Raw genomic sequence first — 27,394 nt, forward strand, 5'->3', positions numbered from 1 at the left:
ATAGGGTGCTCTCTGCAGGTGCTAGGCGGTGTGCTCCGGTACAGAGGAGCACGCTTGCAGGAGCCCTCTGTGCAGCAAGGCTGAGGGATGGAAACGTGGAAAGGGAGGAAAGGGAGACGGAAGGGGTCAGAGCATTCCAGAATGAACGGCAGAGGTGCAGGGGACACCGAGGTCCGTGCGCTGTGTTAAAGGAGACTTAGTACTTTGAGTCTTGATATCTCCTCCCAAGTGCAGGGGCCTTCCTCTGCCAGAGCCACGAGGGTCTGCTGATAGCCATCTGGCAAGATGTAGAGGGCCTCATGCGGGGGTGGGGTCTCCTCAGAGGCACGCGGGCTCAGGCTGCTCTGACATGGACCATAAGCACAGGGAGGAGGTCCTTTCCCACCTCGTCACAGGGTGAGTCCCACCCCACCCTGTGACGAGGTGGGAAGGTGGGGTGTCGATACTCTCTCCACTACCTGACTGACGTGGAGGCTTAGCACTTCAGGGATAGGGTCTGAAGCGCCCAGGGCTAACTTATCTCCACGTCCTCAGGGGGTGGAGACTGGCCCTTGTGGAAAGTCTTTGCCGAGCTGATGACCTCACAGACCTCAGGGCTGAGAGATTGTCAGCCCGGCAAAATACTCTCGACTCTGGGCCCGCCCACCAGGGGAGCGACTTGCAAATGTATAAAAAGCATCAGTCTCGCAGAGAAGCCCCTTGTTCAAGTTTCTGTTTGTAAGGGTACATAACAAACAGGTAAAAAAACGTAAATAAAGGCAGATTTAGCAATGCACATTGCTTTCTTTTTCACCCTGGAAGTAAAGAGGGCGTAGCCCCTACGCCCTTACACAGAAACCGCCACTGTGTCTGGGGGGTCCTTAGGACCCCTTTCCCCCTCCAGAGAGCTTCCATCAGGGGGGCGCACTGATAGTGCACCAACTTTTAGATGGTCACCGTCAGTGAACCTCCTGACAGCTTCTTTGCCGCTGCACCCACATCTATAATATGGCGCAGGCACAGGGGCACAGAGATTCTCTCATTTGCATGGGGCCATGTACCAATGCAAATGAGGGCACACCCTCTGATGATAGTGCCATTGCTTTTGCTATTACAGAAGGAGCCGCACGAGCATATGCGGCCCCTTCTGTAATACCTAAGTGCCCCAGGGGGTGTGCAAAGTGGGCACAGGGGCCCGTTGTGCCCCCCCAGGAACTTCTACAACACGGCCACTTGTGTCTTTACCAGCTCCCCATGGTAAATTGCAGAATTGCAGACGGTGCAGGAAGGAAGACAGAGTGAGAAAGAGACAGAGAGAACAGAGAAAGGAGAGGGAGGTAAGAAATAGGAGAACAAATAGATGGAGGAATGTATCAAGAGGAGAAGAAAAGAGTGGGCCTGGTTTGAGCATTTTTTCAAGAACTGCTTTTGGTTCCACAGTGCGGCCCATGTTCGAAGAGGATCCTATGAGTATGTACTTTTTTCTTTCTTAAGAAACATTCGTAGTTTATCTGTAATCGAAATCCTATTTCTAACAATGCGTGTAAAAAATACAGAATAACAAGATATCACTACAACAGAATGAGCTGCATACCGATACATACATTTTATTTTATTTGTTTTGTTTCATAAAGGGTTTTCCTGCTTTAGGCGTGTGCCTTTGGATGCATGTGCACCTTTTTTAATAATGTATTAATTGGATTTTAATGGGAGTCGGGAGTCCAGGGTGATTACAGCACAAGAGAGAAAAAAAATACACAAATTATAAAAGAGCATTATTATCACATTGGCAACATGGGTTTGTACAGAGTCTCGCAGTACAATTACAAGACAGAACATGCATGGCTTAAACAAACAAGTTACTCTTTTACAGAGTCACATAAGTAAGCACCTATCATAGAAGCTCATCCTCATCACCCTCAGAATTACTGTCTGGGGACGAAAGTAGAACATCGTCAGCCAAGCTCGTTGCAAGGTATCTGGCATGGTGATGGCAGATTCACCTTGACCGGGTCCATCTTGACATAGGTCTTGAATGGCAGCAAACTTCTTTCAAATTTATATATCTTTTCTGTAATTAATGTGGTCAGGTGCTCAATAGCGTAAATGTGACACCTTAGTCAACCATAGTGGAAGACTAAAAGGGAGGGGGGTTCTTCCAGATGTGGGCTATTGCTAGTCTGACTGCCAGAGGAAGAAAGTAAGCAGTTTGCCCCTAGGGGTAGTGTTCGAGTAGACCGAGTCTTCTCCCACCTCGCCTACTAGGAGCACCAATGGGTTCAAAGGCAGAATCACCAAACAAATTTGATGGATCAGATGGAGGACCTCCAACCAGAAGAGATTCACATACATACATTGCCACAACATGTGTATGTAATCAGCCCTGGCTTCACAGCTCCTCCACCAAAGGTCAGGGGTTTCAACCATGGCATGGAGTCTGACCAGAGTAAAGTACCATCTAGTGAGGATTTTGTAGGAGTTCACCTTGTGCTGTAGGCAGATGGAAGTCTTAGTCGCACATGACCAGAGCTTCTACCAGATGTCATCTGTGATCCTGATACCCAAGTCTTCTTCCCATTGTGACTGACAGGTGTTTCACCACGATTGGGAAAGACTACAAAAGGACATGTAAAGGCAGGTAATGCCTTTCCTGGAAGACTCATTGGCAAACAGCTATTCCAGGGGTGTTTTAGCTCTATTACCATTATCGTTCACCATTTGTGTATTCATCTAGTTCAGGAGTTAATTGAGGTGAAACTTGTCTGCTGCAGTCAGGTGGAAAAGCTGCCTACTAGTATGCCTATCCAGTGTGAACCCACCCTGATAAAGTCCCCAAAAGAGTGGTGGTGCTCCCCACCTCCAGTCTGCAAAACAGGATCAATCATGCCTGGCAGAAACTCCAAGTTGCGTACAGTAGGGGAAAAAAGGGAGGGGTATATGCTGGCCATTTGGAAATGGTTGATTTTATCCCAGTGTCCCAAAAGAATAGCAGTAGCATTCAATGGTGTCTGTGGGGGTGAAAAGCAATCATGAGGCACATGATGTGCTGTAAGGAGATGGTGGGGCATTCCTCTTCGAAGAGCATCCAGAGTTTAGTATAGGGAAGATGATTGCAGTCGAGAGCAGACTGCAATTGAGAAAAAGTGAATGTATGATTCTATGTTAGAGAACCCCAGGTGCCCATCGGTTGTTCTCTTATCAAGTGTAGCTCTGAGTATTCTGGTTGTTGAATTGTGCCACACAAACTGCTGTAACTGTTTTTGAATATGGGGGATGATGTCATGAGGGATCCATAGGAGTAAAGTGTGCATCAGGTATGCTGGAGCATTTTTCATCCTTCGCAGGAATCAATGCTCATCAAAGTCTACTGATCGTGGGACCCTCCATAGATGAGGTAGAACAATTAACACAATTTCAATGCAAACCACTTAAGTTACACAATATGACCATTGTGGACATATAAGGAAAACTCCAGTCAAGAATACAGTTAAGGGGTTTATTACAAACTTAAACTCAAAATCATGTAGACAACTCTCAATCCACAATTATAAAGGTACAGGATCACCAAGGGTTGGCCAAGGAAACTAAATAAATTCAGCCAACTAACATTAATAAAACTAAGTGTTCAACAAGGAGAGTACAAAACATTAGCAAGAAGATATACAAAAATAAAGTGTTTCTCAGGTTTGACAATCATCAACTCAATTTCCAATCAGACAAGTCAAAATTTAGTTGTGCACAAGGAAACCCTACAGTTACCAAATCAGGGAAATACATGTGCGGGGCGGAACATATGCGGGCAAAGGACAAAAAGAACAAAAAGGGCAGAAAGAATTTGGAAAAAAATTTCAGGCAACAAGCTACTAAGTTTGGTAAAATATATGTAAAAATGGAAAGCGGCAGCATGTAATAAGCTTGATCATTAATATTCTGCAGAGGTTAGGAGAAAACCTCTAAGTCTCCTCTGGTCATCTCAAAAGGCAAAGCAGAGAGGAAGATATCCCTCCAAGGAAATAATCATTCAAGGTTCTTCATCAGGAAGGCATCTGTCTGGATTCTGAGTGGGAATCTGGCCAAAGTCCAATGGGGCAACGGCCTATTAAAGTTCATACAGAAATCTGATTCACTCTGGGTAACAGTCCATATTACGTTGCAGGGGCATCATCCAATTAAAATCGATCATATAACTCCAAACTGCAACACTGGTGTTTCTTCCCAAGTCTGTCATGGGAACATCATCAATCTTTGTAGCTTTGAAACTATTGTCAGGCCACAGTTCAGAATGTTCTACATTCAAGGACATTCTTTCACCTCTCTCTAGATCTAAACCAATAGGGGTCTATTACCAAAGCTAGTCTTTTCATGGGAACGAAGTCTGAAAGAAAGTTCATATTATGAAAATGAATCAGTATTTCTCTGCACAGTCACGAAATATGAGCCTAGAAGTCCTACTTAGGCTAAGGCAAGTGAGTTAAAACAATACGTTTGATTAATACATTCTAATAAATACAATTTTATTAAATTCAACATTAATAAATTCTTCATTAAAATTCATGTTACAGTTACTTTAAACAAAAGGACTGTTAATACATTCTAATCAATATAACACAGAACCACACTTTTCTACTTTTGCACACAAGTGCATGTTTGAAATGACTTCACTGTGAATCTTCTGCAGTCAAACTATTAGAACTTTGGTTAACATAATGGGTAAACTGTCACATATAGATGACGTCCGTGACATGACAGAAAGCACTAAAATCTCGACTACATCACATAATAAGGGTCAATAGTTAGTTTTCACACTATTTATGTGGATCAGCCACGTAATATCAAACCTATGCCAACGTTAAAGATTCTTAAGTAGGGCCACCAGCAAGGGGGTATGTTATGGTCATAGAGGGTGCAGATAGAACTAGTAAGAAAGATCCCAAGATAACTCAAGGAGGCGGCTTCCCGTGCCAGACCAAAGGTGGAGAGCAAGAGTAGGGCCCTGCGGGTGGATATGCATGTGCACCTTTAACCAGCACATCTTTGCACACATTATTTGTCTACCAGGCAAAGCGCTTTGTCCTTGCATGGGACATTTTTGAGCTATATGAATACAGCCAATGAAAAAGTGCATAGGACTGTAGTACACACGTAGGGTACTCTTGCTCTGTTTCCATACAAATTCCAATGAAAGGGCAGCTGACCTGTGAGATTGCCAAAGAACATTAAATATCGTAGTGTTCCTGTATTAACTGGGATTGTATGCTCTGAATAAAAAGTATCATGTGGCCTTCCATGTTTAAAAAATCATTCTACAGTATCCTTGAAAATTGTTGATACTGTGACAGAGACCAACCACTGCTATTTAGTAACTCTACTAGGAATTTAGAACATCAGATAGCATCAATGGCCTGTATCTCTATAATCTCTTTGTAAATAAATAAATAAACGAATACACACTCAAACAAAAAAGGTCAAAAAGAGCACTTTCTTATATCTGTTGAATATACTTCCAATATTGTTTCTTTTGGAAATAGCAGGTGTTGAATGTTTTTTTTTTTTGCTGGTGCAAATGTTATGTATAGGAATTTCAAAGGCAACAAATGAAGCATATTATATGGCGCAATATCATACTAACATTAAGCCCTGCCTAAATTACTGGAGACAAATTAAAATATTTGCAAGTGTTTATTAACCATATATAAATACTTCAGACACAAAGCTGTTTAAGTGATGCGACTCGCATCGATTGTAAAATTTATATTTTCGTTTTAAACCCAATGATTTTATGATTTTCTTTGCAGATTCCAGTGGGTTCCTGATATATAATGAAGATCACAAACGCTGTGCACAGTCTTTTGAAAGCACTTCAGTCACAGTTGCCATGTGCAATCAGAAGAGCCAATCACAGCAGTTTCGGTGGATTTCAGAACACCAGCTCATTAACATGGAGTCAAAGCTCTGCTTGGGAGTGACATCAAAGAAAGACATGGCATTAGTTGCTTTGTTCCCTTGTGACTCCAAGAATGACCTTCAAAAATGGCAATGCCAAAATGAAACTCTTTTTTCAATCCAAGGAGAAAATTTGTACTTCAACTATGGGAACAGGCAGGATAGAATTATTCTATTTAAAGGGGCAGGTGGCTGGAGCAAATGGAAGATTTATGGAACCTCCGATGATTTGTGCTCTCATGGTTATGAAGGTAATTGTCATTCTTTTAAGTATCAAAAGAGTGGAATGTGTTTTTTCACACATTTAGGGGATGTTTCGTTCTTCTGCAAATATTGTGTAAGAGTATCTCTCGAGGGTAAAGGGAAATAAGTTATTTGGGAAACCGGATAATGACATAACCACAATTTCTACACAATAAATTGGAAATGGCAACACATGACCTTGGCGCTCCAAAAAACTTACAGGAAGCGATTTCCACACAGCTTGTTACTTTCATGACTGGTCACTGCACATTTTAACAGTTGTGAATAAAAAACGGAGGATAATGCACGTGGCGCCACAACACAAAATAATTTGCAACCTGCAAGACACCCTTTCATTGTAATCATTGCTGGTGGCAAATTGAATAGGGGTCTGATCCTCAGTGAACCATGCCTAGGTGTGTATGTAATACCTTGGACCCACTTGAGAAACAAATGTAGAGGCTGATAAATAACTAGTGGTTAGTCTTTTTCTAAAACAAATCTAGTTAAAGAGAAGATTTACCTAGAAAATTGGCCGAGTCGTGCATCACATTTAAAAAGTGGAGGATAGGTACATTAGGATGAAGAGGTGACAGTGTTATGATCCACCACCAGCCAGTGTCCAAGATAGTAAATTCTGCGATGGAAGCAATGACCTGACTAATCTTCCTTAACTTTCCGGACAGGTGTGAATGAACATTCAAAGTGAACACAATGGACGGAATGTGGGAAAAACCTCGGTGTGTATAATTGAATACGTCAGTTAGTTTGAGTGTACAGTCAGAGTTGTGAAATAGTGCAACACTTTAATAATATCCTAATATATCTATAAATACAAATCTGTAAAACTCTGTAATTAATTAACACAATGAGAAAGCAATCAAAACTCAGGTATTAGGCTATACAGAAAACGCTAATATCCACGCAGATCTGATGTTTATGAAGTTCTTGTGTTCGCAAGCTCAGAAGTCATCTGGAACAGGAAAAAAACATAAAACCAATGTAATTCAGTAGTGGACCATTCATACCGGTATACCAAGATTTGTAAACAGCTAACGTTTGGCGGAAGCAAACAGGACACTGTAAAAAAGATGAGCACGCATTCCCACTAAAATGCTTATTTTGTAGAATCAGTAATGTATAATATTTGAGACCACAGAGGTTCTCAATCATCAAAAACAATTCGGAATTAAGCAAACTAAAACAGAACTTGACTTACAAAGTATCAGTACCTACAAATAAAGGAAGTTCCAGAGTTTATATGTGTCTTGAGTGATGTATGGCCCTAGAGGAATGTACGCCCACAAATACTCAGGGCTCACCAGTAATTTGAGATCTGTCTGGATCCAGCTAGATGGCTAGCTAACTGATCGCCAAGTGTCTTCAAACACAAGGTCTCAATAAAGAACAAAGTTGCCTCAGCTAGGACCCTCGTTGTTGTGTGTCAGTAAATATGTATTTAAAAAAACCTTCACAAATTAAGGGAGTCAAACTAAAAGCTTGTTAAATCCATTCCTTCAACTGGTTAAATTGACAGGATCTACAATACCACCAAGCTCACGTTTCTAAGAATTTAGCTTTCTAGCTACAGAAGCAGGCCTCAGCGTTTGAAACATCAGCGTTGCATGTTGAGCAATTGTTTCATACGGAGTGCATTTCCAAAACATCTGACAGCACGAAAACTAATGTGTACAAATCTTCCTGTTGCAATAGGGCGGACATCTGCTTGAAGGGGAAGTTGCTCCTGAATTCACATTTGCAGGGCAGGAGGAATAACAATGGATTTACAGAGATAATCTTTCATCATGAAGTGGGACACAAGTTAGTATGGATGGGGACATTGTTGCTCTTTGTCCCAAAGACTGACACATACGAAATTGTATTACATCTCCTTAAATTTTTAAAAGCCAGTAACAGTTGGAGCAAAACTAGTGCAAACAAGAAAACTGTCTTATGTAGCAAGAAAAGGCAAACTATGCAGCATAATGCAGCACAATTTGTGATAATATTACCGCGTGTTTTGTACTTCTACACCTCATTAGTACCAGGTGACACCATAAACAGAAAAAACGCTACAGAAAGCTGACTAGTAATCGTTTGCGAAAGGACTTCCACTGCACAGCAACATGTGATTGTGGCTCTTTTTAGTAACTTTTCATCCGTTTGAGCTAGAAACAACTTTTTTTGCACAAAAGTGCAGATTACCTTAGGGCACGAGTTATAGTTACTTGAGCTAACTCTAACTATAACTGGTGAATTTCTATGGCTTTGTTCTTTTAAAATGTGTCCCTAACTATAACGTCCCTTTAACCCTTGTTTTTTTCAAAGAATTTCTATGTTTAAAAAAAGTTCTATTTCCTAACTATAACATCACTGTAACCTTTGTTTTTTTCAGTGAACTTCTATGTTTTTTTTATTAAATAGTCATTTTCATTACTATACGTTTGTTAATCCAACCACCGCTACGCACAGCCCTGATGCCAACCCCCCTATAAGCATGCAAACTTGCACTATACACAGTCTTCTCCCGTGCACATCGGAGGTTGCCCGCAAGACCTTGACTGCAGCCAGACCCTGCGGCCAACCCCCCTAACCACCCGACCCCACGCTGTGCACGGCCCTTTGTTCCTGCACGGCAGGAGTTGGCCGCAACCTCTCTGGGTGTCAGAATAAGTGTGAGGGGGTGTATCTGGGTGAAAACGTTGTTGTGAGAGTGCCTGTCTGGGTGTGAGAGTGGTGCATCAGATTTTTAGTGTTGCGTCAGTATGTGCGCGGGTCAGTGGGTCTTTCACTGGGTGCGTGAGTGTCTGAGTGGGTCTGTGAGTGCGTGCATAAGTGTCTTAGTGGATCTGTGAGTGGGCGAAAGATTGAAAGCGAGAGAGAGAAAGAGAGTGAGATGTAGAGAGATAGAGGTTTTTTTTACTCTTTTATATATGATATACTTTCTGGACAAATTGGAAAGAAAAATGTATTTGTCATATACAGTAAAAAGAGTAAGATCACCTTTCAGTATGTGCCTTAAACATTTGAAAAAAGGAGGGACACAAGTCCAGGACTCAAACTCTCAAAGCTCAGTGTAAAGGTCTGTGAAATTCACACTAAGCTATTCTTTTTTTTAAACTTCCTTTTTTTAGCCCTTTATTGGTATCTGGGACCGTGGGAGGAGCGGCTCCCCTGTGGTCCCTACATGTTTTATTTAGTATATATACTATAATGTGCCTTTACAGGCTATCTGGGACAACGGGGGAAGCCTCAAGGCCTCTCCCATGGTCCCATTGCTTCAGCAAGCGAGGAGCTGCTTTAAGCAGCAGTCCTGTGGTTGCTGAAGCGAAGGTTTCAACTCTGTTTGCTGCATGTATATCTGCACGCAGGGAACAGAGATGAAAGCTCAGCTTTCTGACAGCAGGACCCGTTTAACAGGTCCTGCTGTCAGGAAATGGAGTGTTTGCTGTGGGCACCCTGGGACATAGCAGGAGCTAACTTTGGCTGTGGTGGTCCCCAGGGTTAACAGTAATCAAGAGTGGCTCCTCAAGGAGGGCCGCGTGGCCCCCTCCAACAACTATAGCCCTGGGGAGGTGGTGGCCACCTGGCTACAGGGGGTCAGAAATGGACCCCCTTCCCTGTGATTCACTGTGATCCCTGGGGCAGTGAAGGGGGGGCGCACGGCCCACCCCGCACTCAATATTAACAATGCCCTGGAGAGGTGGTGGTCCCAGGGCCTTCGAAATTCCCTCGGTTGCCAGTAGGTAGTTATAGTTAGGACCATGTTTCCGCAGAAAAGCATTTTTTTACTTGCCTATATCTTTGGCACCATTTCACTAATCTTCACAAAATGTTCCTTAAAAAGTGTTCCCGAAAACCTTGTTGTACATGGGAAGTTTCAGGGTGACCTGTCAAGTGGGAGCCAAGAAAAACTGTGGGTCAAAAAAAGTGTTTCCCACTTTAATTCCTATGGGGATTTTGAACATGGCTACAGCCCAAATTGCTGGACGGAATTACACCAAATTTGGCAGAAAGGTAGCTTTTGGTCCAGAAAAAAGTTTTTGTTGTTGTTTATTGTAAATAAGTTCAGTAGTTTTTTGTATATTAAAAGAAAAAGAAATATAGATATCTAGAAGTGCAAAGGATTTGCGAATAATAATGAGCTTATGCAGAGAGCTGCAGAGCTCGGATTGGCTGCCAACACTTCAACCAGGAAGTGCTGTCAGCCATCTTGGGACTCAGCGGAGCCCCAGAAAAAAACAAATAGGAAAAAGGGCCAGGGTAGCAGACACCCTGACCCCTTAGCTCCGGTGCTAAACGGCAAAAAGGCACTTAAAAAAAAAGAATTTGCAGCAAATTTGTGTCAGGGTCACAAATCCCCCCAAAAATAAGCGCAGGCTCAGTACTTGTTTTAATGAAGCCCCTGGTTGGGCCAGGTCCTGGGGGCATGTTAAAATAAAGGAGATGGGGACATGGGACCCCCGTATAGGGCACTTTTTGGCCCCGTGGGACCACCACCTCCCTAGGGCTACAGATACTATGAATGCAGGAGGGCAGGCAATGCGGGCGGCCCCTGTGCAGCCCCAGGGACTGCCACCTCTCCGGGCTATAGACACTATGAATGCAGGGGGTTGCATCCCCGCCCATGGGGTCCACCACCTTCCCAGGGATAAAGAAACTATGAATGTGGGGGGGCCACACGGCCCCACCGCACCCCCATGGACCACCACCTCCCCAGGGCTGAATACACTATGTATGTGGTTGGAGCCATGTGCCACCCCACAGCCCCAGGGACTGCCACTTCCCCAGGGCTAAATACACTATGTATTCCTCTGGATTTCTCTGGTTTTGTGCAAGAGAATTCAGAACCTAACTATAACGTCCCTGTAACCTTAGGTTTTTTTAAGTGAATTCTAAAGGTTTTTAGAATTCCGTTTCCTAACTATAACGTCTGTTTTTTTGCATTTGAAACGTGAGCCTAACTATAAGGTTCATGTAACCTTTGTTTTTTGATGTATATATATATATATTTGTATATATGTATATATATATATATATATATATATATATATACATAAAAAAACAAAGGTTACATGAAAGGTTTATATATACATAAAAAAACAAAGGTTCCAGAGATGATATAGTTAGGCTCACATTTCAGACAGACAAAACCATAGAAATTCAGCAGTAATAGTCAGAGTTATTTCAAGTAACTATAACTTGTGTCCTAAGGTAACTATAAGTCGCAGTCCCTCCATGCACAGTTTTTTCATTAATAATTTTACTGCAAAATATTGCAGTGATATTATCAATGATGCTATAGGCGATGTTATGAGTGATGTAATATATGGGGTAGTTAGCAATGCATGATGAGAGTGCTAGTTATAGTTACCTTGGGCATGACACATAGGGGGTCATTCTGACCTCGGCGGTAAAAGGCGCTTACCGCCGGTCAGAAGACCGCCATAACACCGCCGCGGCCGCGGAAAGCTGCCACGGTCATTCTGACCCACAACGGCCAAACCTCCAAAAATCCGACCTCCACTGCAGGCCGCCACATCAGCGGGCAGCGATAAACTGGAGATGACCAAACCTCCACCGTCACGCCAACAGAAAAACGCCCATGCCATTACAACCCACGAATCAACGCGGCGGGACTTCCAACGCGGTATTCCATTGGCGGTACACACCGCCGCGGTCAAAATACACACACAGCACCAAAACACAGGCACATTGGACAATTACAAATACACACACCTGATACACATACACAACCCACTCCCACACAATCAATCAACTATAAAACACACCCCCACATCACCCACAAACCCCTACGACCACAATTACTGAGAGAAGGAGAGAGAGACACAGCAGACAATCCATAGCAATACACACTGAGGCACACTACACCATCACACACACCACATAGTAGCACAAAGCACCACACACCAACATACTCATCATCACATACACCACCCCACACCTCACCCACACCACCCCATGGCACCCCAAAGGCACCCACGCTTTTCAGACCAAGAACTCCGGGTCATGGTGGAGAAAATCCTAAGAGTGGAACCCCAGCTCTTCGGCTCACAGGTGCAGCACACCAGTATAGCTAGGAAGGCGGAGCTATGGCAGCGGATCGTGGACAGGGTCAACGCGGTGGGACAGCATCCCAGGAATAGGGAGGACATCCGCAAATGATGGAACGACCTACGGGGGAAGGTCCGATCGATGGTCTCCAGGCACAACATCGCGGTCCAGAAGACTGGCGGCGGACCCCCACCCACCCCTCCCGAATTTACATCATGGGAGCAAGAGGTCTTCAACATCCTGCATCCTCAGGGCCTCGCAGGAGTAGCCGGAGGAATGGACTCTGGTAAGTCCAATCTCAACTACTAGATCCCCCCCACCCCACCAGCATGCCAACCCACACCCCCACCCTCACCCCCAACCCCCCAGCACACATCCTCCCTGACAATGTCTCACCAGCACAACCCACCCATCCCAACACCAACTCCTGCATGCCAACACAATCCATGGACACCCATCACCCAAGCATGACCACTGCACTTACCCCCCCCCCCCACTAACTACCCTCACAACACCTCCCTCAAGGGAATGCCTGCACTGGGGGACGAGGGCACCCATAACACGCACGCTATTGCACACACAGAAACAATAACCAAACTCTCTTACCCCATGCAGGACCCGAACGCCAAAACACCAGCCAGGAGGGTCCAGAAATGTCCATCCCACCCCCGGAACAGGCCCACAGTGAGGACAGCAGCTCTGTCGACACTGAACCTGATGACCAGCCCGGACCATCGGGGACCTCTGGGCAGTCGGTTCCCCTCACCCAGACACAGGCCACACCAGACCCGACCCCCTCTGCCAACACCAGCACAGCTCCCACCCAGCGGGCCCATGCCTCTGTCTCTAGGACACGTCAATCAGCGGTGTGTCTGCCACTACAGGGCACCCAGGCTAACCCAACACCCCAACAACAACAGGGACCTGGGGGCAGTGGGCAGTGGGAGCGGGCACACCGTCCAGGAGACAGAGGCCGGGGGAAACCGGGCAGCTCGGAGGGCTGCTGTGCGACAGGGGGGGGGAGGAGAGGCCCAGGGAACCCACTCTCCAAGAGGCCCTCACCACCATCATGGGGGCCTACCACCACTCCCAAGAGACGATGGCGACGGTACTGGCCAGGTTCACGGAGATCCAGGCACAGCAGGAGGAACGCTACATGGGGTTCAGGGAGGAGCTGAGAATCATCGGGACCGCAATGGGGACCATCGTCCTGGCCCTCAACAGGATAGAAGACGCGTTGCGGGACCATGTGGCACCACACAGGGCCCCTGTCACTAGCCCGGACCAGGAACAGCCTACCACCTCCGCCGGCGCTAGTGGACAGGAGGCCCCAACACCACGGCAGGCCACCAGAACCCCACCTCCTGCTGAAGAACAACCACCCCGTAAGAGGAGCCTGAGATCCAAAAAAAAGACAGAGTAGGATGTCAAGACCCCCGCCAGCAGGACATACCCCCTGAACTCTTCCCACTGTCCCACATTGCCACCCTGTCCAACCATGAACTGCCTCTGCTCCATCCTTCCACAGGCAAAAGGACAATGCACCTGTGAGACTGAGAACTGGACTCTGCCATGGACATTACTCCACCCCCACCCATCACCCTTATAATCACATGTACCAATATCTAGCACTGTAAATAAATCACATATTGCTCACAAATCAGTTTGGAGTCATGCTGTATTATTAGCAAATGTATTACATATTACTGTTCAATATCTGTTCTGTCAATTAGTGATGACAACATACCAATGTCAATACGCTGTAGTTCATGGGCAAACCAAGCAGAAGTCAGGCACTGAGTCATACAGCACTGAGAAGGGAAGGGAAAAACAAAAATTACCCAAAAAGATCTGGTGGGAACTACAGAAAGTACAGATGCAGGAGGCTAGAACCAATTGTGAAATGGCGTGGGTGATTCTTACCTGGGTGTTACTGGAAATACTGTTGTATCACTCTGTCCCTATTGTCTGTGTCGTCCTCTGAGTCTTCCTCCTCTTCACTCTCCACAGGCTCCACGGCTTCTACAACACCACCATCTGGACCATCCTCCTGCAGGAAAGGCACCTGGCGTCGCAAAGCCAGGTTGTGAAGCATACAGCACGCCACGATGATATGGCACACCTTCTTTGGTGAGTACATTAGGGATCCACCTGTCATATGCAGGCACCTAAACCTGGCCTTCAGGAGGCCAAAGGTTCGCTCAATCACCCTCCTAGTACGCCCATGGGCCTCATTGTACCGTTCCTCTGCCCTTGTCCGGGGATTCCTCACTGCGGTCAGTAGCCACGGCAGGTTGGGGTAACCAGAGTCACCTATTAGCCACACACGTTGTCTCTGTAGCTGCTCCATCACATAGGGGATGCTGCTATTTCGCATCACATACGCGTCATGCACTGACCCTGGGAACTTGGCATTTACATGGGAGATGTACTGGTCAGCCAAACAGACCACCTGGACATTCATCGAATGATAACTTTTTCTGTTTCGGTACACCTGCTCATCGTCTTTTGGGGGTACCAAAGCCACATGGGTCCCATCAATGGCACCAATGATGTTGGGGATATGTCCAAGGGCATAGAAATCACCCTTCACTGTAGGCAAGTCACCCTCCTCTGGGAAAATGATGTAGCTCCGCATGAGTTTCATCAGGGCAGACAACACTCTGCTCAAAATCTTAGAAAACATAGGCTGAGACATTCCAGATGACATGGCCACTGTGGTCTGGAATGACCCACTGGCCAAAAAATGGAGGACTGACAAAACCTGCACCAGAGGGGGAATCCCTGTGGGTTGGCGGATGGGGGACATCAGGGCTGGCTCCAGCTGGGCACACAGTTCATGGATAGTGGCACGGTCAAGTCTGTATCGAAGTAATATATGGCGTTCTTCCATTGTCGACAGGTCCACCAGCGGTCGGTACACGCGAGGATTCCTCCTTCTCATCGCAAGTCCCAGCGGACGGTGCCTAGGAAGGACAACATGGAGCACAGAGTCAGCCAAACCACAGGTACGTACAGACAGCTTGCACAGTTAAAGAATGGCAATGGGTTGAAAGGCGTGTATGTGTGGCAATGCAAGGCCTAGGCATGTGTGTCGCAGTCAAAATTAAGCCATGTAGGCCCTTGAAATGGCGGCTGCCTGACCTGTGAAGTGGGACAATGGGATGTGAGGTCAATGCGCTGGCGGGGCACACCGTGGCGGTAGGCGGTCGAAGACCGCGGCGCAAAGCCGCATTGGTTAACATTGAAGCCTATGGGTTTCAGGAGCCAATGACGAAGTGCGCCGGCGGTCGCGGTACGCACCGCCGCGGTACGCACCGCCGCGGGCGTGACCGCCATTTTCTATCTGCTTAATCACTCGATACCTGATCATCCACAGGAGAGGACCTATACTGCAAGTGCTGCTGTGACCTCGGTCTGGAAGATACAATGGCTGCTGCGACTGGGGAAAGGGCCCCTGCCTTCACGTCTGAAGAGTTGGAGAAGCTCGTGGATGGGGTCCTCCCCCAGTATGCGCTACTCTACGGTCCTCCAGACCAACAAGTGAGTACACCGGGTGCACATGGAATGGGCTATGCCTGTGTGGATTGGGGTGGATGTAAGTTGGTGGGGTGGGGGGCGAATGAGGAGTGCAACGCCCGACAGATGAGAGCATGTGCCATATGGCAAAGTTGGTGGGGGGGGCCAATCACATCTAACATGCAGGTCATTCATGATTTCCTCCTTTCCACCCTGTACATGTCAAATAGGTCAGCGCCCATCAGAAGATCGATATTTGGCGTGCCATCGCCAAGGAAGTCCGGAACTTGGGGGTCCACAACAGACGGGGCACCCACTGCCGCAAGAGGTGGGAGGACATCCGCCGCGGAACAAGGAAGACCGCAGAAACACTGCTGGGGATGGCCTCCCAACCTAGGAGGGGTGCCAGTCGCACCATGACCCCCCTGATGTCCCGGATCCTGGCGGTGGCCTACCCTGAATTGGATGGGCGCTATAAGACATCACAGCAGACACAAGGGGGTGAGTATCAGCACATTCTCCTATCTTTCTGCGCAGTGGAGGCGTCTGGGTGGGGGAGGAGGGCTGTGGGTGACATTAGGCCAGGGCGCTTTCTGTAGTGTAGTCCTCTCCCTTAGGCATGGCCCTGTGCCCCCGGCCCCCACCTCGGTAGGGTGACAAGTACAGCCATTGAAGGTCCAGCATCTCCCATGTGCGCGTTTGACGTCTCTTGGCCTGTTGTCTTAGTCAGTAGTACTGAGAAGTGTACCCCGAATGCGCGGCTTAGTGCATTAGGCACCTGTGTCTGTCCTCTCCGCCAACGGTGTTGACATTGCATGCACTCAACCTGGTCTTCTTTTTTCTCCCCCCACCCTTTCTCTTCATCTTCTTGTGCATGTGTGCATTAGCATCATCAGGCGGAGGAGATTTGGCATCGGAGCACGAGGGAGCTGCAGGACACAAGGCCCCGGTGGGCCCAGGAACAGACACCGAGGGCACCAGTGATCCGGAGGGCGAGGGGAGCACCACGACGGGGACCGCTGGTGAGAGCAGCGAAAGCGACACGTCCTCGGATGGGAGCTCCCTAGGGGTGGCGGCAACATCCGTGCCCCCCGCCTCTACAGGTACAGCCGCCACCCAGCGCACCAGCCCCGCCCTCCCAGCAGCCCCTCAGTCTTCGCTCCGTGCCGGTTCGCCCAGGAAGGCGCGCGTCTCCTTCGCCCCAGGCACCTCAGCCCCTGCCCCTGTTGCCCCTGCTGCCCTCAGTGCGGAGCTCATTGACCTGGTAAGGACGCTCATTGTTGGGCAGACGACCCTTTTGAATGCCATCCAGGGTGTGCAAAGGGAGGTGCAACAGAGCAATGCGTACCTGGAGGGCATTCATTCGGGTCAGGCTGCCCATCAACGAGCGTTCACTGCTCTGGCCTCAGCACTGACGGCAGCCATTGTCCCTGTTTCCAGCCTCCCTCTTCTTACTGCCTCCAGCCTTTCTCTGTCTCCTGTTCCTCAGCCTATCCCATCCACACCATCAGACCAGCCTGCACACACCTCAACACCCAAGAGCAGCTCATCCAAACACAAGCACCACAGATCCCACAAACACTCACCCAAGCAACACCCAGATGCAGACATGCCAACAGCCACTGCCACCCCTGTGTCCCCCTCCTCCTCGTCTCCCTCCTCCCTCCCTGTGACGTCTACACTCACACCTGCATGCACCCCAACATCAGCCAGTGCTTCCATCACCACCTCACCCTCCAGTACAGTCCACACTCGTGCAGTCACCACCCCCACTGCCATTTACACGTCCCCTGTGTCCTCTCCCACTGTGTCTGTCACCCCCTCTTCCAAGACACACAAACGCAGGCAGACACCCACCCAACAGCCATCCACCTCACGACAGCCTACAGCACCAGCACCTTCACCCAATGACAGCACACCTGACTCTCCTACAACCACCTCCTCTACCTCCACTTCCATCTCCACTTCTCCTACCCTTTACCTTGGCCCTAAAAAACTTTTCCTGGCTAACCTTAACCTCTTTCCCCCCGATGAGCTCCCCCATCCATCTTCAAAGAGTCCCAAGAGCACCGCAGCCACCACCAGCCCAGCTTCGGGTGTCACTGTTGTGCCTGGGTTCTGGAGCCCACCCTTTGCCAGCAGTGACACATCGATCAGCAGCAAGGACACGTCCAGCCCCCCCCCCGGCAAGAGGACCCGCAAAAACAAGGGCCGCCGTGCGAGGACCGACAGGGCTGCCCCCAAGGAGCAATGTGCGGCCACTTCACCACCCACACCATCTAGGGGAGGCAAGGGCCCGAGAGCCCCATCAAAGGAGCGGAAGGGCAGCAGGAGCGCGGAGAAGGTGGACCCCACATGCCACATCCCAGCTGGGAAGGAGGACACTAAGGAGGCCAGGAGTCCGTCCCCGAAGGGTCCAGAAACGTCACGGTGAAGAAGAGCACCGCTGAACAGGGCCGGCCGTGGAGATAGGCACCGCTGAACAGGGCCCCGCCGTGGAGAAGAGCACCGCTGAACAGGGCCCCGCCGTGGAGTAGAGCACCGCTGAACAGGGCCCCGCCGTGGAGATAGGCACCGCTGAACAGGGCCCGCGGTGCAGAAGAGCACCGCTGAACAGGGCCCGCGGTGAAGAAGAGCACCGCTGAACAGGGCCCGCCGTGGAGAAGAGCACCGCTGAACAGGGCCCGCGGTGCAGAAGAGCACAGCTGAACAGGGCCCTGCCGTGGAGATAGGCACCGCTGAACAGGGCCCGCGGTGCAGAAGAGCACCGCTGAACAGGGCCCGCCGTGGAGAAGCGCACCGCTGAACAGGGCCGGCGGTGAAGAAGAGCACCGCTGAACAGGGCCCCGCCGTGGAGAAGAGCACCGCTGAACAGGGCCCCGCCATCTCAAGCACCGCTCCGCTGGGCCCTTCCTCTCAAGCACCGCTCCGCTGGGCCCCGCCATCTCAAGCACCGCTCCGCTGGGCCCTTCCTCTCAAGCACCGCTACGCTGGGCACCGCTGTCTCAAGCACCGCTCCGCTGGGCCCTTCATCTCAAGCACCGCTCCGCTGGGCCCTTCCTCTCAAGCACCGCTCCGCTGGGCCCTTCCTCTCAAGCACCGCTCCGCTGGGCACCGCCGTCTCAAGCACCGCTCCGCTGGGCCCTTCCTCTCAAGCACCGCTCCGCTGGGCCCTTCATCTCAAGCACCGCTCCGCTGGGCCCTTCCTCTCAAGCACCGCTCCGCTGGGCCCTTCCTCTCAAGCACCGCTCCGCTGGGCACCGCCGTCTCAAGCACCGCTCCGCTGGGCCCTTCCTCTCAAGCACCGCTCCGCTGGGCCCTTCCTCTCAAGCACCGCTCCGCTGGGCACCGCCGTCTCAAGCACCGCTCCGCTGGGCCCTTCCTCTCAAGCACCGCTCTGCTGGGCCCTTCATCTCAAGCACCGCTCCGCTGGGCCCTTCCTCTCAAGCACCGCTCCGCTGGGCCCATCCTCTCAAGCACCGCTCCGCTGGGCACTGCCGTCTCAAGCACCGCTCCGCTGGGCCATTCCTCTCAAGCACCGCTCCGCTGGGCCCTTCATCTCAAGCACCGCTCCGCTGGGCCCTTCCTCTCAAGCACCGCTCCGCTGGGCCCTTCCTCTCAAGCACCGCTCGGCTGGGCACCGCCGTCTCAAGCACCGCTCCGCTGGGCCCTTCCTCTCAAGCACCGCTCCGCTGGGCCCTTCCTCTCAAGCACCGCTCCGCTGGGCACCGCCGTCTCAAGCACCGCTCCGCTGGGCCCTTCCTCTCAAGCACCGCTCCGCTGGGCACCGCCGTCTCAAGCACCGCTCCGCTGGGCCATTCCTCTCAAGCACCGCTACGCTGGGCACCGCCGTCTCAAGCACCGCTCCGCTGGGCCCTTCATTTCAAGCACCGCTCCGCTGGGCCCTTCCTCTCAAGCACCGCTCCGCTGGGCACCGCCGTCTCAAGCACCGCTCCGCTGGGCCCTTCCTCTCTAGCACCGCTCCGCTGGGCCCTTCCTCTCAAGCACCGCTCCGCTGGGCCCTTCATCTCAAGCACCGCTCCGCTGGGCCCCGCCATCTCAAGCACCGCTCCGCTGGGCCCTTCATCTCAAGCACCGCTCCGCTGGGCCCTTCCTCTCAAGCACCGCTCCGCTGTGCCCTTCATCTCAAGCACCGCTCCGCTGGGCCCTTCCTCTCAAGCACCCCTCCGCTGGGCACCGCCATCTCAAGCCCCGCTCCGCTGGGCACCGCCGTCTCAAGCACCGTTTATGGTTCACTGTGCCCACCATGCCTCCTCCTTGACCAGTGGAGACTGTCATCCACCTGATGGACTGTGGCTTTGCACTCCCCAGGATGGTCCAGTGGGCAGCCCACCCACTGTAGAGACATTGAGAGACTGTGGCTTTGCACTCCCCAGGATGGTCCAGTGGGCAGCCCACCCACTGTAGAGACATTGAGAGACTGTGGCTTTGCACTCCCCAGGATGGTCCAGTGGGCATGGTGGCTCCTCGTGGATCGGGCGTCGTGGACTCATGTGGCTGTGGTGCCCCCCCCTTCCCTTCCCCCTGAGGTGCCTGTAGTTTTTACATCTGATGCCCCTGCAGTGTTCTCTCCAAAGGACTCAGGTCTCCTCTGTGGGCTTTGCCCTTATTTCTCAAGACTTTGGCCCACGGACATGCTGAATTCGTAGGATGTGTAGGACTTGGTACTTCAGTTATACACTGATGTGTATGTCATTAGTTTTGTTGTGAATATCTTTCATGGTTGTACGATAATTTTCTGGAGCTTTTTGGTACATAAATATTTATTCCAAATTTGATTATGTCCTAGCATTTTTCAGGGGTGTTTGGATGGTTTCACTGTGACTTGGTGCTCTGCATTGGTGAGTACATAGTTGGGGGGGGGGGGTCGCATATGTGTGTGCCCGTAACCTTTCGTCCTCCCCCTCCCGTGTGTCGTAGGTGCAGTACTCACCGTTGTCGTCTGCGCCGGACTTCGTACTCGTGGTAGATGAGAAGGTAGACGAGAGCAGGTAGGATGTTTAATTCGGGTTCCATGCTGTCCTCCTTCCTCCTGGAGTGCGTAGTGGTGAGCGTTTTCCCGTCCGTAGTCTGTTTCCGCCGTGTTTTTATCGGCGGTGCTCCCGCCCCGGAAAAGGTAGCGTATTGGTGAGTTGGAATAGTGTGGGCGGTACATTGTCTGCCGCCTGTCTGTTGCCGGTGACCGCCGCGCTGTTTGTTTGTACCGCCGTGGCGGTCGGAGTGTTAAGGTGGCTGTCTGTGTTGGCGGTTCCCGCCAGGCTCAGAATCCCATTTTTTTTACCGCCAGCCTGTTGGCGGGTTGGCCGCCGCTTTAACACCGACCGCCAGGGTTAGAATCACCCCCATAGTCTGTGGGCAGGGAAAGAGATGGGAACTCCACTTCCAGCAAGCTGGAGCATTGTGACAGGTCCCGCTTGATGGAAATAGAGTGTTTACTTATGTTTCCGCCAAGCACAACAAACAGCTATCTACCAAGGGTGGGCACTTAGGGAGATAGCAGGAGCCGATCCTGCAAGGGGGCGGTCCCCAGGGTCATTAATGGCTCCAGGAGGGGGCTGCGCATCAAGACAAGTTTGAACATTTGTTGCATTATTAGGATGTCATATGCAGTATTTGCTAAATACCATATGCATTTCCATGCCCCTTAACACATCCAACTGTAGGTGGCTCTTTACATGAATCATATGACATCAAAAATTGCAATCATATCAAACATATATAGCAAAAGTAAGGCTCTGTTCCACAAGTCAGCAGCAGTAACTATACATATCAAGTTCCACAGTGGAAGGTTCTAAAGTGCAGGCACTAAAAGAGGTTCCAAAAACAACAACCATTAGATATCTATAAAAACAATATAAAGTATGTATGACTGAAATATGGTTGTGTTGCTTTCTATAGCAGGATAATTATCCATGATTCACATTATTAGCATGGGCTTTAATGTGTCTGACTTCATAGTATCTCAAGCTACTGAGGTTCCTCTGATGTAAATCTCAAAAATGTTTTGCCATTAGATCATTTCTATTTTGGTTCTCTATGGCCCTAAGGTGATGTAGGGTGCGGATTTTCACCTTGTTGATGGTACTTGCAACTGATCTTTTGCGACAGTCACATTGAAGGACGTAGACCACAAAATCAGTGTTACACATTATTCTCTTAATCATTTGGCATTGTTTACCCTCAAACATCTCATTCAATTTGTCTTGGTTAACCAGTTCAGCTTCTCATCATCAATGAACATGCTTCTAGTGGGTATGTCACCCAATGATTTGGCCTTTCGATAAGTGATCTGGGGACATTGACCTATTTTGGCTTTTACATGCTCATCATGCTGGAGGACAAGCCATTCCATGCGAGTATAGATCTTATGAGGTGATGCTCATTATTGTATTCCAAAAAACACCTGATCTGGGATTGATCAGGATCTGTGTCTCCTGCTGTAGTGGTCTCCTGGACTCTGCTTCATCCACCACTGAAGAACAGTTCCTCTCTGTTTAAAGACACCCACTTTCCGGTATGTCTCATCAAGAATTTTGTTAGGATATCTCCTCGCCAAGAATCTTTCCACCATATCCTTAGCTTCTGTTTTAAAATCTGTGCCTGAAGAGCAAATCCTACGAACTCTGAGTATTTGGCTACAGGGGATACTCCACTTGAGTGCTTTCGGATCCCCCTGTTGCCATGAAGGATGAAATTGCAAGCAGTTTTTTTTTTATGATAGATGCAAGAGTTAATGGGGTCACCGTTCACACCTAGAACCACATGCAAAAATTTATTCTGGTCTTACTTAATTTGGAAGTTAACTAGATGTTGAACATGTTAGGGTTCAGCCTCTCGATGTATTTTTTCAATTGTGTTTCTTCACCATCCCATATTATAAAGTAGTCATTGTAAAGCGTACCCAAAGCATAACCTTGTTCATGTATTGACCATACATGTCCGACCATGTCATCTACTTCTCGCACCATCCCATGTGTAGATTCATATGTAGGGCGCGAAAGAGGCACCCAGAGTGGTTTCTTGTCTTTGCAGGTAGACCTTATTGTCAAAGAGAAAAACATTTTGATTGAGGCAATACTTCAGCACTGTAACAACCATTTTGGTGTGTTGTGCATAGTTCAGTGGAAGGTCTCTCAGGAAATATTTACACACCTCTATTCCATAGTTGTGTTTTATCTATGTATAGAGTGATGTGACATCCATTGTTACCATTATATAAGTGTTCAGCCAGGGGATGTTATTAATTTTGCACAAGAAGTTGTTTGTATCTTTGATGTAAGAGGACAAGCTGGTAACATATTCAGATAGAAATAGGTCTAGGAACCTGGATGTATATTCCAGAAGAGAGCCAACCATGCTCACAATGGGTCTCCCTGGAGGATTCTGTCTGTCTTTGTGTATCTTTGGTAAAAAGCATATAACAGAATTTATTGGATGGTCAACCTTCACATGTACGGACTCTTCAAATTGTTTGAGTCCAAAATCCATCCACCTCTTAAGCATCCCATGGTACTCAGATTGATGTTTAGTTATGGGGTTGGTCTTTAGGATCTCACAGTGGTCTGTTCTATTAACTTGTTTGTATGCTTCCCTATACTCATCCTTATTCATGATAATGATGTCACTGCCCTTTTCTGAAGGCTTGATAATAATTGATTTATTCTCCTTCACCTAGTTCAGTTCCTGCCAGTCCTGAGGCACAAAATTGCTTATGCCCTTAAGCTCAGATGCTCTCCTTAATTTGTTGCTATCATCAATGACTAATTCGTGAAACACATCAATCATATTGCCACTAGGTAATTGAGGACTGAACTTGCTGCATGGCTTCAGGCATCTTTCACTGTGAGAATCCGTCAGGAACCCCTTTTTTCACAGCTGTGCAGTGCCCACTTCATCCTGATAAATTGCAGCTGGCATCGAGCCGGTTTTTGACACATTTAAATCATTCAAAGTCAGTGTTCAGGGATATCACCAATTGTGAGTGTGTGTTTGTACATGTATATGTGTGTGTGTATATATATCTGTGTGTGTGTGTTTATTACCTGCTGCCTGTCACCAGTACATAGTTATAGTTAGGACCATGTTTCTATTGAAAACGCATTTTTTGACTTGCCTATATCTTTGGCGTCGCTTGACATATCTTCACAAAGTTTTCCAAAAAAAGTGTTCCAGAGAATCTTGTTGTATATGGGAAGTTTTGGGGGAATTTCAGACATAACTACAGCCCTAACCACTGGACAGAATTTCAATAAATTTGGCAGAAAGGGAGCTTTTGGCTCAGAAAAAAGCCTTTTTTTGTTGTAAATCCGTTCAGTAGTTTTTCAGATATTAAAAGAAAAAGAAATATAGATACCTAGAAGCACGAAGGATTCGCGAACAATAGCAGGCTTGTGCAGGTAAATGCAGAACACTTATTGGCTGCCAACACTTCAACCAGGAAGTGTTAGCAGCCATCTTGGCACTTGATTAAAAAAAAGAAAAGGGGCCAGAGTAGGGACACCCTGACCCCTTAACTCTGGTGCTAGGGTCCAAGATGGATCCCCCCAACAAAAAACCTTTTTTGAAAAAAAAGATTGCTGAGATTTGTGGCGGATCCGGAAAAAAAAAATGTGCGGGCTTCCACGCTTGTTTAAATTAAGCCCCGCTTACAGAAAGCAGAATTTTTATCTGTTTACCTGCATGCAAATGTGCGTGCAGGGAAGCAAATGAAAACATTGCTCTTTAAACATTGCTATTTAAAGTAGCTCCCTGCTTGTGGGAGCAATGCCTGCTTCCGAAGGATGCAGGGAGCCGGCTAGGACCACGGGGGCCTTGGGGCTGCCCCCATGGTCCTGTCACTTTCTCTCGCTGTCTCTCTCTCTCTCTCTCTCTCTCTCTTCCATTCCATAATGATAGAGAGATTCTTATTGCAATTGTCACTCTATACAATGACTTCAAAGCTTCAAGCACCCAAGATGTTTGGTGCAAATATTATAGTTATGTTTTGATGGACAGCAGACCAGCGTCACGTCTGGCCTAATGGTAAAGATCTTGAAATGTCAGTAGGTTAAATGTTCAAATCCTATTATCTCATGACAGTGTGTCTGTTTAATTTCTAGTGTTTTGAATGTTTAACATTGCTAGGTATGGAATATTGAAGTATTTTCCCCTCACAATCTGTGGTTTGAATGTCATAGTTAAGTCTGTACACCGCACACTAAGGTGTCACCTCTGGCCTAGTGGTTAAGGTCTCAGATATGCATACAGAAAGTTAAGGATTCCAGTCTAGGTGAGTCTGTGGTCATTTTCTGCTTTAGTTTCAACTATAAATATTTAAGTTACATACTAAAAGGTGATCCCACTCTTTTTAATTGACAAAAACATTTTTCTTTGAAGTTTTTCTGGAAATATCTTATTCTAAGTATTATCTTTCATTAAAGCCTAAAAATACTTGATCGCTCTGTCTTTTTCTCTCTCTCATATTGTCTCTGTCAAATCTTTCTCTAACTCTCTCTCTCAATCTCTCACTTTCTCTCTCTCTCTTGGGGTTGGGTGGTTATAGGGGATTGGCCGCAGGATCTGGACACTGCTAATTACCCCAGATATTACAGCAATCATGACAACTTTTATAACATCATTGATAATGTCACTGTAACATTTATAAAATGATTCCTAAAAAAACTGCGCATGGCGGGGGCGTGAGTTATAGTTACCTTAGAGCATGAGTTATAATAACTTGAAATAACTATAAATGGTGAATTTCTAAGGCTTTCTATGAGTAAATTCGGAACCTAACTTTAGCATCCCTGTAACCTTTGTTTTTTTAAAGTGAATTTTGATGTGTTTTTTTAATTCTATTTCGTAACTGTGACTTTCAAGTAACCTTTTTTTTCAATAAATATATATATATATATATATTCACATATATATATATGTACATATATATATATATATATATATATATATATATATATATATATATATATAATATATAGATATATTCAATATTCACTGAAAAAACAAGGGTTCCTGGGACGTTATAGCTAGGTTCTGAATTTACTCGCACAAAACCATAGAAATTCAGCATTATAGTTAAGAGTACCTCAAGTAACTATATGTTGTGCCCTACAGTAACTATAATTAGGACCTTCACCGTGCACAGTTTTCTCATTAATAATGTAACTGCAAAGGTTATAGTGATAATATTAAAGATGCTATAAAATATGTAATGAGTGCTGTAATATCTGAAGTAATTAGCAGTGCATGAAGAAGGCGCAAGTTATAGTTACCTTAGGGCGCAAGTTATAGTTACTCAAGATAACCATAACTATAACTGGTGAATTTCTATGGTTTTGTGTGACTAAATTCAGAACCTTACCATAACTTCGCTGTAACCTTTGTTTTCCTTAAGTGAATCTCTATGTCCCTGTAACCTTTGTTTTTTAAATTGAATTCATATGTTTTTTTTTAAATTCTATTTCCTAACTAGAATGTCCCTGTAACCTTTGTTTTTTTCAGTGTATTTCTATGTTCTTATAACGTTAAGTAATTTTAATTACTTTACGTTAATCCAACCACAGCCACGCACGACCTTCAGCCGTCCGCTGTGAAGGTTGGTTGCAGGGCGTCCAACCCCTACAAGCACCAAATCCCACACCATGCACGCCCAAAGGATGTTAGCCCCTGGTCTGTGGCCACTGTTGCGGTAAACCCCCTTCAACCTCCAAATTCCGCACCACGCACAGCCTTTGGCCATGCATAGTGGGGATTGCCCGTAGGCTCTGACCTTTAGCCAGGCCCTGCAGCCTCCCCTCCATAATCAACCAACCCCACATCAAATAAATATATGGGGGGGTGCAAGAACCCCCCCTGGCCCTGGAGACTACCACTTGCCAAGAGCTACATAATAAAAAAAGATTGTAGGGGCAGCACGGTCCACCCCCGGGTCCTGGGGATCACCACCTTTCTAGTACAGCATCGAAAAATATATGAGGGAGGCTGCACGGACTCCCCATGCCTCAGGGAGCACCATCTCCTCACAGAGATGCAAAATAAAAATTGTTAGAGGAGGGCCATGTGGACCCCCTTAGGGCCCCAGGACCACCCTCACCCCAGGGCTACTTAAAAAAAATATGAGGGTGTGACATTGACCTCCTGGGTCCTGGGGATGACCACCTCCCCAGGGTGGCCCTGGAGACCACATGCCCAGAGCCCGGCCATGTGATCCTGGGTGCCCTGGCCCTACCCAGGGCACCCAGTATAGACTAATGGAGACCTTGGGGATGAGCCTCAAGGCCCCCGAGGTTCCATCTGGCTCCTGTCCACTGCAGGAGCCAGAATTGCATCTTCTTGTAGGGAGCTGCTGCAAATAACAGCTTCCTGCATGCGGGATCCACAATTTCAATCTATTTCCCTGCTCACATGTCTGTGGGGAGAGAAAGAGATGAAATCTCCGCTTCCAAAAAACGGGAGCATTTTCACGGCTTCCACTTCCTGGCAGTGGAGTGTTTGCTTTTGCTTGGTGGAAGCTGTCACAGTTCCCACCAAGCAACAGCAAACAGCTACCTCCCGAAGGTGGGCACCTTGTGAGGTAGCAGGAGGCCGCCTCGGGGATTGTAGTCCCCAAGGCCATATA

General features: G+C 47.8%; 1 protein-coding gene across 1 annotated transcript in view; it reads left to right on the top strand.

The window, feature by feature from the left end:
- Positions 1-27,394, top strand: part of MRC1 (mannose receptor C-type 1) — a 705,818-nt gene that overhangs the window by 91,292 nt on the left and 587,132 nt on the right. The window contains exon 2 of the mRNA XM_069211541.1: positions 5,775-6,173. Coding sequence (XP_069067642.1) covers positions 5,775-6,173 — 399 coding nt within the window. The remainder of the gene's footprint in view (positions 1-5,774; positions 6,174-27,394) is intronic.

The sequence above is a fragment of the Pleurodeles waltl genome, chromosome 10 (genome assembly GCF_031143425.1).
Source record: "Pleurodeles waltl isolate 20211129_DDA chromosome 10, aPleWal1.hap1.20221129, whole genome shotgun sequence".
NCBI classification, from domain to species: domain Eukaryota; kingdom Metazoa; phylum Chordata; class Amphibia; order Caudata; family Salamandridae; genus Pleurodeles; species Pleurodeles waltl.